This window comes from Rhinolophus ferrumequinum, chromosome 14 (genome assembly GCF_004115265.2).
Source record: "Rhinolophus ferrumequinum isolate MPI-CBG mRhiFer1 chromosome 14, mRhiFer1_v1.p, whole genome shotgun sequence".
Lineage (NCBI taxonomy): Eukaryota > Metazoa > Chordata > Mammalia > Chiroptera > Rhinolophidae > Rhinolophus > Rhinolophus ferrumequinum.
In genome coordinates this window covers 2,258,548-2,269,296 of record NC_046297.1, presented here as the reverse complement: position 1 = coordinate 2,269,296, position 10,749 = coordinate 2,258,548, and the positions used below count along the sequence as shown (strand labels likewise).

Genomic DNA, 10,749 nt, shown 5'->3' with positions numbered 1-10,749 from the left:
AGAGAGTTCCTTTGCAAGGTTTGTAATCCTCAAATACAACGGACCCGCACCAATAAAAGTCAGAGTAAATAAGGATCTGCAGACGGCAATCTCGCTCAAGACAGCACTGAAATTAGGTTTCACTTTCCTTGCTGTCTTTTTGAAAGTGAGATTATTACTGACCTGGAACAAAGAAGACATTTTACAACGTACTCTTAGGGTATAAAGAGCGACGCCACTGACTTCCTCAGCGTGAGCCATAACCAGACGTGTAAAGGCACGTCTTTGACACGTGCACGCTGCACACACCAGTCCTCCTGCGCCTGGTTCATCATGTTATAAAACAACTCGGGAGAGGGAGGAAAAATAAACCAACTCTGGAAACCTGCTCTTCCTTGTGCCCAGTCTTTCAGTGTCTCAAAGAGCGAGGTCATTCGTTTTAAACAACAGACTCACGTTATGGTCATGCCTGTCAACCATGCAAAATAGTGTGGACTTTTCGTGAGCAGAGGTGCAGCTGGGCGAGTGAGGCGCTCACTCCACGCCCCTGCTCTGCGTTCACTGGGACCCCCAGGCTCCGTGGGACCCAGTCCTGGCCAAAGGGACCCTCGGGTCTGGGCTGGGATGCCTCCGGGGGCGGCTCCAGGGCAGGCCGCTCTCAGACTCTAAGGACACGGGAGTTGGGGACCTGCCCTCTGGGCCCTGCTTCCCATCCTTGGCTTCTAGAACTTTACAAGTTGCGTGCAAGGGAGTCACACACGCGCCAGGCAAACAAGCGAGGTCCTTCCAGCCGGCATCACCCGGCCGCTGGAGCGCAGTGAGCTCGCCGAGGAGCTGCCAGCGCCGCCAAGGCGGGTTTTAGGTGGCGGCTGAGCGTGACTGCGACACCCAGTCCCTGCAAAAAAAATAAAATAAAATAATGCCTGGAGCGGGCAGGGGCAACTAGGCGAAAGGCGCCGCATTTCTGCCCAGCGCGCCGCGGGTTGGACCGCCCTGCAGCTCCAGGGGACGGGACCCGAGGGCGGGTGGGGGGCCTCCGCCCCCCCCCCCCCCGGGACAGCTGTCCAGCTCTTGGAATTCGTTGGCTCCCCTGACCCCGCCTGCCGAGCAGCACCCCAAGCCAGCTTAGCCCCCCGCCCCCTCGCTGACCTAATAAGGCCATGCAGGGTGTGGGGGGACCCACATAAAAGACAGGGCTCGCGCGGGGACTCTGCGCACACAGCTGGCAGGAGCCACCGCGGACCCAGAGGACGACCATGGCCAAGGAGTGGGGCTACGCCAGCCACAATGGTGAGTCCCTGCCCGCACCGCGGATGTGCGTGGGGAGGCGCCCCTGGCACCGCAAGGCACTGGGAGGCTGCAGGAAACAGGGGCTGGGGTCGGACGCGAAGAACCTTCACTGAGTAGTACTTACCAAGCGCCAAACGCTGCGGACCCCTTTCCCTTCATCCCATCCAGCTCTCCGCGGCGAGGAGCTGTTATTACTTCCGTGGGGGGAAACAGGTTCAGAGAGGCTGGGTCACCTGCCCAAGACGGCACAGCCTCTGACTGAGGAGTCAGACCAAGAGGTCCAGCGCTGATTGTCCCCAACTCCGTGACACTGGGCAGCCACCTCTCTGAGGACGGCTGCTGCTGCTGAACGCGCGGGGGAATGGAACGTGGGCGCCCCCTAAAAACCACCTGTGGTCAGTGCTTTTATTCCAGAAGATGGCATTGGTAAGACAGGTGATGAAGTCCATTTCCAAACGAAGCCTTGGAGGCTGTATTCTTAGCAAGAGGAGGGAAGTGCGGAGTTAAATAGTCCCCAGGTCCACTAGTAAAACTACACGCAGGTCTCCCACGCTAAGCCTTGTATTGCCCAATCTGAAATCCAAGACCTTCCACAGTCACTGCCGGTTTAGTCAATTAGAAAGAGGGTTTGGGTTGTGCCACCAACTACACAAGCCCAGTCGACTTGATTTCCTAGGTCCCGACCACTGGCATGAGATTTACCCAATCGCCAAGGGAGACAACCAGTCACCCATCGAGCTGCACACCAAAGATATTAAGCACGACCCTTCCCTGCTGCCCTGGTCAGCATCCTACGACCCCGGCTCTTGCAAGACCATCCTGAACAACGGGAAGACGTGCAGGGTTGTGTTTGATGATACTTTCGATCGGTCAAGTAAGTATGACCCCTTAGGCAGAGCGTGTGGACTGGCAAAATGTGACTATGGCACAGTGGCACAATGAGTGGGGAATGGGGAGACTTCATCTCTGGAAATGGAGACAGCACGTCACTTTGCTCTAGTTGGGAGAATTGTATTTGTGCATCCAAGAGGAATGTCGCCCCCCTCGCCTTTGTCACTGTGCTGCTGCAACATGGCCCCGCGCCCAAGCTAGAAGTTGTGGTGCATTCCTGAAATGGAGCTGGCCAGGGAGGTGGTGGCAGTCAGTACAAGGGAGCATTCTCCAGGCTCTGATGGCCCTTATGCTTCTTGACGGTGATCTGGAGAGCAAGGCGCCATTCCCAGGTTCCTCAGACATTCTGTTCTACAAAGCAAGGCACATAGCAAAGGAACAAAGTGGGCAGTGCCTTCCCCTGGTGGGGCAGTGGGGGCAATCCAGGGCAGAGAGTAGGGCCACCTTAGGAGTTACCCAGACTGGCCCCAAGACCTGCCCGGGATGCTTCAGCAGGGTGCATCTGACCAATCCTTTTGGTGAGGGTTTTGAAGTATCTGACAATTTCTTCTTGGGTAATGATTTGTGAGTGTGTATGAAAATGAAAAATCACATGTTTTTAAAAATCTCTTTATTTCACCTACACTATTAAGCAAATCAGTGAAATAAAAGAAGGGTAATTAGAAATGCTTTGTTTCCCTGAAAATAAGGTAAGAAAGAATCTTCCCACAATATGTTGGCGCTTGATGTACAATAACACATCTTCATCTGACTACATTTGTGAAAAAGTTAAAATTATCCTTACTGATGTACATAAATGAATATCCTCAATGATATTGTCATAAAGAATAATAGGGTCATAACTCCTACCTGCAAGGAGGTTTGAAGTAAGAAATATCATAGAAATTTATATTTTCTTAAACAATAATCTCGTGTTACTGTTACTTTTTTCTCCCTTCTCCATTCAAATAAATCAAGTTTCATTTAGAAGGATAAACTAAATTAAACAGTATCTATGAGGTTAGACCACACGGAAATCCCATTTTCTTTTTGAAAGCAAAAACTGGTTGAGTGACAATTTCATATGGTCCATCGTAATCAGTTGGACTTGTATGTCCAGGTAATAAATGTTCCTAGTGGTTGGACAGGAAAATGCCATAAATCAAACCAGTCCTTTGTACGTGATAAAGCTCGTCAGAGCCTGCTTGGCTGTTTTACGTGTATACCGCGGCTTTCAGGGTGCCACTTCAGCATCTACCCCCTGAATTCCATTTTCATTTAGCTTATATTGCCATATCTTGATTATAGGGTTTCTGCATGGTTTCAATATCCTTCAGAAAGTATTTGAGCCTCTAAATCACTCCCTCCCCAGGCTGAATGAAATGAAACCAAATTAAGTGACAGGGCTGAGGTATTTGGACAGCAAGCTCAAATTAATGCTTCTGGGGATGGCCTAGCTTAGCTGTCCCGAGTGATGGATTGCCTGGATGTTTCTGATGTCCCCATTCCGCCTCATTTGAACACACAGAGTCGAAATTAGACATGGACGAAAGCTCTTGCTTCTCGTAGAAAAGTATAATTAGAAGCAAGACGTGGAGAAGAACTCACGTTTGCTCAGTGATGGCCTGGCTGGGCAGTGCGGTGATCATATTTAAATCCTTAATCTCATTTAATCCTCACAGCCGCCGTGAGAGGTTGGTATTATCTCCACCTTCATAAAGATGCAAAAACAGGTTCAGAGAAGTTTAGCAACCTGCCTGAGGACACACAGCTAGCCAGGGGTAGACCAGGAGCCTACATCTGTCACCTTCTCCCCACTGCACCCCACAACCGGCCCACACTTTGGCTGTCCACCTACTTAGGGCCCCTGTTGTTTTCCTTTGATTTTTACGAATGTTCATTGGACATTTTAAAAATAATCAAAGGAGCAGACAAATAAGACAGAAAGGAGAAATCGCTTATTTTGAAACATCCCAAGACTTGGATTTGTGAGCGGGAGACCAGGGGGCTTGGTGGGCCCAGCAGCCTGGGCCCATTTGCCCGTGGCCCTGAGATGTCAGGGCCCGTAGGCACATAACGCAGGGCTCTGCAGCAGAGGCGTGAGTTCATGCTGACCTCCTTCTCTGAATCGCAGTGCTGCGGGGGGGCCCTCTCACTGGACCCTACCGCCTCCGCCAGTTTCATCTGCACTGGGGCTCCTCGGATGACCACGGCTCCGAGCACACAGTGGATGGAGTCAAGTACGCCGCCGAGGTAGGAGGCACGGCTGTCGCTTGCCCTGGACCTTGCCCAGTGAAAACAGAGCTCCTAAGGCCGCGTGCGCCGCTTTTGCCGCAAGCCTGCAGCTGGGACGAGAGCTGTAGTCGGTTCAGCCTAAGCTGAAGCTGCTGAACATTGCGCGTGGGTAGGGCAGTTAGCACCACGCGCAAAGACTCGAAGGTGATTTTACGAAACTGGAGAGCCGCTGAGTAGGAAAAAAGACCATTCAGGACCGCTAACACTTATGAAGTGCTCACAAGTGTTAACTCATGAGGTTACAGGTGAGGAAACTGAGGCACAGAAAAGTTATCGAAAAGCCTCCCCAGCCGGTGAGAGCTAAACCTGGTGTTCTGCCTTATGCAGATTTGGCTTCAGAGTCACCGTCTTGCCCAGTGTCCTAAGCTGCCTCTTTTATAAGAAAGTAGTGCTTTTAAAAGAGCATTCAGGAATTCTGGTTGTGCCCCTGTTCTCGTCTCTGCATGAAGGCTGTTCGCATATACGGGTGTGATTATACATACACAGGTATTTATACACAAACGTAGATACACACAAAACTTACTATGAGCGAAAGCTACTCTTTGTCTAACCCATTAAAAAGAGAGAGAAAAAAGTGTGATCTGTATGTCGCTCAGATCAAGGCCCCCATTTACAAGGAAATGACACCAGCCTCCTGCAGGTTCTCTCCACAAAACCTAGTCCAGAAGTGGTGACAGATGCCCTGGGGGAGGGTAGGCCATCTTTCCTGCCCTGCTCTTTCCCCAGGGTCAAAATAGGGCCTGGGGCAGGAGCCTGAAGGCACTGTGAACTCTCTTAGGCAGCTAAATTGTTGGCTGAACTAACTCTGGGGGACCAGCCTGCTTCACAGCGATCAGCCCGTTTCTGCACAGCCACCTGGAGAGCCCGGGGCAGGGCACGCTGGCAGTCTGAGTACCTCTAGATATCTTCCCAGCCATGGGCACAGTTTAGGGTATTTTTTACAGGTGGCAAGGCTTGCTGTTTGGCCTCTGCGCATGGGGTTATCTCACACTTTTGACCTTGCGTAAAATAGTTTTAACTGCGGTGACCGACTGTATCCTGTTGCCATTCTATGTAACTCAATGAGGAAACGTTTGACTGGTTTCACTGGTGCCTAGGTTTTCAATTAAGATAAGGTTACCACTGGCTGCTAAAAGGAGGCAGATAGAAAATGTTCGAGGATTTTCCCCCTTGTTGCTCCTCCCCTACGTCCCAATTAATTGTGACTTTAGGATGTTTGTAGATTCCTGTTTACAGCTCTGTTTCATTGTTTGATTTGGTCAGGAAGAGGAGTAATGTCATGCAAAACGAAAACACATCTTTTGAATTGCTTTAACAAAACGTTCGATTTTTATTCATTGTATATTAAAGTTCTAAATCTACTTACCATGATTTTATACTCATTTTATCTGAATTATTAAAAATTTCACCCAAGTCTCGCATGTTAATGTTTAGAACTCTGTCTACTTGTATGAGAGTGCTCAGGCACCTTAATCTGTACAATTAACGGTGGGGTTTATTGTGAATAATTTGATAGTTGTTCCCTCCTGCTAGGAATTTACCCCGTAACCTGTATCCTATGTTTTCAGCTGCATTTGGTTCACTGGAACCCAAAGTACAACACATTTGGAGAAGCTTTGAAGCAACCTGATGGCACTGCTGTGGTTGGCATTTTTCTGAAGGTGAGGTAAACGCTGACCCTATTTTTTTCTTTCAAAATTTACTTCCGTACCAACGCTTAAAATAGCATGTGTTTCACCCCCTTCTTTTGTTTAAAGGGGAGAAAGGAATGGATTTCATCACTCATTCAACCAATCAAGATATTCCTGCTGAGATCAGCTCAAATGTTTTGCTTTCCCTTACAAGTGTACGTTTTGCCATACTCCAGGGCCCCTAGCACTTCTAACGTTTCTCAAGATGTGGAGACATATATGAGTGGGGGAAGGCAGGGGGACAAGAGTCTCTGTAGGTGCTCATGGCGGTGGTGGTGACAGCACCGGCCGCGTTGGTCAGTATCCTTCTTCGCTATCTCCTTTCCATCACACTGGAAACCAGAACACGCAGCCCTGGGAACCACCGTGATGCCCGGAGCCTGGCTGCACACCCCACGGCTGACAACTGACGGCACCGCCACACACACAGCCCCGGCTAAGGCAGCACTTGGAATGTGTGTGTTGTTGAGCCAGCCTTGGTTTAAAGAGGACTTAGTGTCATTAACACATGAATTTAGTGGTAACATAATCTAGATTTTAAGCCAGAGGTGAAAATCTAGCCTCTTTCTTTTTGAATGACATGATTTGTTTTATGTTCTTACTTCTCTGGTCCTTCCCCATGCCTGAACACAGCACAGCAGGAAGTGGAGCGGGTCTGAGCGGAAAGACAGTGAGTTTAGTTTTAGATGCATTGAGTCCATCCCAGCTCTAATGCTATAAAAAAATGTAGAATTACTTTGCAGAAGGTCAAGGACACAGAAGTAGACCAACATGTAATTTTGTGGTTTTGTACTTCAGAGGCCTGGAGTCCAAATTTAGTTCAGAAAATATATAGTCTAATTTTGGGTGGGAAATAAACTTAGGTTTTTGCTTCATACACGATTTTCTGGCAGATTTATAAACACAGGTTGCAGATGGATGGATCAAAATCATTTTTTAAGACAATCCTGAATTATGGAGAAGGCAAAATATAATCATTGGTTTTCTATTTTCTTACAGATAGGGCGTGAGAAGGGTGAGTTCCAGCTGATCCTTGATGCACTGGACAAAATCAAGACAAAGGTAAAAAAATTCATTTTCCCTTGGAGAACAGAAAGCAGGGTCTGTCAATTTTTTTCTTTTTATATTTTAAGTATATTTCTTTCACTTAAAGTCTGTTACTAAGTTTGAGAATATGCTAAGCGTTTGTATAAAATAATTATATTTGTATGGTTTATAGTTTTTGGAGCAATTTCACATACATCAGCCTATTTAATCCTCCTAATCAGTCTGTCAGATAATTACTTTCTCAAGGAAGTGGATGAGAAAGAAGTGGTCACCCCCACACACACCACATGCACACACACATCACGTGCACACACAACACACACAACACATATGACACACCACATATCTCACACATGTGCACATACACAACACACACTACATGCACACACAATCACATGCACACACCACATGCACACACACCACACACCACGTGCACACATGCACACACATAACACATGCACACATACACATATCACAGGCCACTTGTGTGCACACATACAACACACCACATGGACATACTATCACATGCACATGAGTCACATGCACACACATCACATGCACACATGCAGACACAACACACGCACATACAACACACACCACACAGCACATGTACACACGCACATCACATGCACACACGTTTGGTTCCTGGTGTTGCCCTCTCACTCCTGGGCAGCATCTATACATTTTTCATCTCTTCTAGTTAACAGACTCATGGTAATTGTGTTTGGGACTGTTCTAGGCAAATGCTAGTCAGGTTCACCACCGGAGAAAGTAAGTATTCAGTGTTCAGTAAGGATGTGAGCCTGTTTTAATCACTGAGAACCTACCCATCAACTTGTAGGAAATATTTGTGTTGCAGTTTAGATGTGAGTCTCCTTTTTGTTGAGAGGTGACAGAAGTGTCCTTCTCGCGACAGTTACCAAGGAACACAGCATCTCAATGACTGTGCCAGGTCACCCCAGACCAGCTCCCCCACCCCCCTTATTTCTGAAAGGCCAGCCCTGTGTTTAACAGTTCCGTTTTCTCTGCCGTGTTTGAATTCACTCTCACACGTGAGGCGGGAGGGACGAGGGAGGGCGGTTTGCTCGCTGGCCACTCACCTGCTCAGGCACCTACCTGCGTGCTCTGCAGGGCAAGGAGGCGCCCTTCACAAACTTCGACCCGTCCTGCCTGTTCCCCGCCTGCCGCGACTACTGGACCTACCACGGCTCCTTCACCACGCCGCCCTGCGAGGAGTGCATCGTGTGGCTCCTGCTCAAGGAGCCCATCACCGTGAGCTCCGAGCAGGTGAGCGCAGACTCCAGCCCCGCGGGCTCTGTAGAGACAGAGGCTACCTGGAGGAACCATAGCTGCTAAAAGGCTGCGCCCAGAACAGCGCTGCCCTAACGGTGCCATAGTTGGCCCTGGTTAGCTACAGTCAGCCTGCTGGACTTTCTGAGACCCGGCTTCCCAAGGGGACCGGGCTAGATGCAGATCACTGAGGTGGGGTGATGCAAACAACGTCCGAGTTTGCGCTCTCGAAACACCGAGGGTTTAGATTCCTATGAGTTAGCCCGTTCATTTGTAGGCCCCCAAATCCTAGCACTGGTTAGGAGACTGGAGGGTAAGCCCGGCCTGGGGGCGGGATTTACCATCCTTGTGAGGTGTACTCCGTGTCTCCAGTCTTACAGGTAAGTACGGTGAGGCTCAGGAACGGTAAGCAGTTTGCGCGGGATCACACAGCCGAGTTCAGGCAGCAACATTCCACCTCCCGTCTGTCCGGGTGCCTCCAATACTCAGACCTCTTGCTAGGCCTCCCTTCTCACTAAAGAACATCCTTGCAACAGTCATTCAAGAAACTTTCAGGGACACGCTGGGAGAAGACGGGTGGGCAGGGACATGCAGAAGAACGGAGTGAAGCACGTGGACAAAACAAGCTCCCAGCCTAGACAGTGAAGGTCTCACAGTGAAGTCAGTTTTCCAGCGTGTCCCTTATGGGGGACAGCAGCTTTCCTATTTCCGCCAGTTGTGCACTCACGCCCGTATGGTCCTTTTTAATCGAAAGAGCAGATTTCACCATCAGGTTCACAGAGCTAAATATTTTGGAAGAGGAATGAAATGTTCTTAAGGAGACAAGCTAAAAACATTTTAATATAGAAATAATAGCATTACTGATACGAATTTCCTCAATTCTTCTCCCTTAAGAAAAAGATCAGCTCTTAAAATTATAAATGTAGCATGACTTTCATTTCTTTCTGTGCTTTGAAGAAAAAAATTGATTCCTAAAACATATCCAGTGAAGACCAACGAAGCGTAGTATTTGCAGTGATACTGTCCTCCCCTTCTACACAAGGCACATACTCCAAACTGACCCCTCCCATGAAAATCAGGGTTTCAGAATTCAGGAGGAAACGGCTTTGACCAGAGGGCACGGTGGTCCTGTATAAAATGAAGAAGTAAAGGTCTATGTTACTCAGGAACTGAGCACCAGACAACTCTGGACTGAACGTTGGGGGCAGTGTTTACGGTCTGCTTGTCTGTTTGAAAGGCCAGCGATTGCTAGCTCTGTTGTACGCATCCTGTGTCCTTTGGGTCCGACGTGTGCTGACGCCTGTCCCTTGCCCCTGGCAGATGGCCAAGCTGCGCAGCCTCCTGTCCAGCGCCGAGAACGAGCCCCCAGTGCCCCTGGTGGGGAACTGGCGCCCGCCGCAGCCCATCAAGGGCAGGGTGGTGAGAGCCTCCTTCAAATGAGTCCTCTCTGGAAGGGAAACCTGCCACTGGAGAGCTTGGTTCCTGGCCTCCTTTGGTGCTCCTAACTCCAAGTACATTTCAGTTTTCACATTGAGCAATGGATGAGAGATGCATTCACCAAGAAAGCCAGGTTACTGTTGACAAGATCCAATAGGAAAGCATTTGGCCTTTGTCATAATCATCTTTCCTATAAAAGTAGCATTTCTGGTAAGGTTTCAAAGAAGAAAAAACAGGGTGTAGACTAGTCAAGGTATAGAAAATGGCTATTGGGCACCAGTTTTTTTCTGTCATCTTAAATTTCCCAGAAGTTATTTTACTGTTTTCATATTATGAGGTGTCCATCTTCAAGACACAATGAATAATTTTATATGTAGGAGCAGAGGTGTATGTGACCGTACAGCGATTACACATGAGCAGATATTAAAATGACTGTGGACAGCAAGAATTGAGATGATGATGTGTTTTAACACTTAAATAAAACCAATGATAGGTCCATCATTTATTAAAATTCTAGCTACTATAAAGGTGACCCGGATTTGATTATCAGTGAAAGGAAAACACATTTGACCCACAGTTTTTTAAAAATTTCACCCAGTATTCTAATTTCTTCTTCATAAAGATGGTTGACTTTATCCTAACATTTTTTTCTTTACCTGAAGGAGGGCCATTTATTTTTAATTTTACTACTTTTATTTCTGCATGCTTGTTACAATACAAACTGCCTCTGATATCTTGCTAATTTGAGGGTGGAACTAACGATCCCTAGAATACACAGGAGTGAATGACTGCGCTTAAAATAAAGCAGTTGGAATGATCGTCAAAACTAATAAAGACATGAATGCAAAGA

At 48.1% G+C, this 10,749-nt stretch overlaps 1 protein-coding gene across 1 annotated transcript; it reads left to right on the top strand.

The window, feature by feature from the left end:
* Positions 1 to 1,112: 1,112 nt before the first annotated feature.
* On the top strand, positions 1,113 to 10,749 carry CA3 (carbonic anhydrase 3). The gene is made up of 7 exons (XM_033126089.1): positions 1,113 to 1,269; positions 1,946 to 2,143; positions 4,274 to 4,392; positions 6,003 to 6,095; positions 7,125 to 7,187; positions 8,304 to 8,459; positions 9,783 to 10,749. Exons 1-7 carry the CDS (start codon positions 1,236 to 1,238, stop codon positions 9,900 to 9,902), a joined length of 783 nt encoding a protein of 260 aa, XP_032981980.1. The 5' UTR covers positions 1,113 to 1,235; the 3' UTR covers positions 9,903 to 10,749.

Bases quoted from the DNA above. Each gene is read 5' to 3' on its own strand.
- CA3 (XM_033126089.1), top strand. From the start codon at position 1,236: ATGGCCAAGGAGTGGGGCTACGCCAGCCACAATG. The intron at 6,096-7,124 runs GTGAGGTAAACG...ATTTTCTTACAG, and splicing joins TGGTTGGCATTTTTCTGAAG to ATAGGGCGTGAGAAGGGTGA. The intron at 7,188-8,303 runs GTAAAAAAATTC...CGTGCTCTGCAG, and splicing joins TGGACAAAATCAAGACAAAG to GGCAAGGAGGCGCCCTTCAC.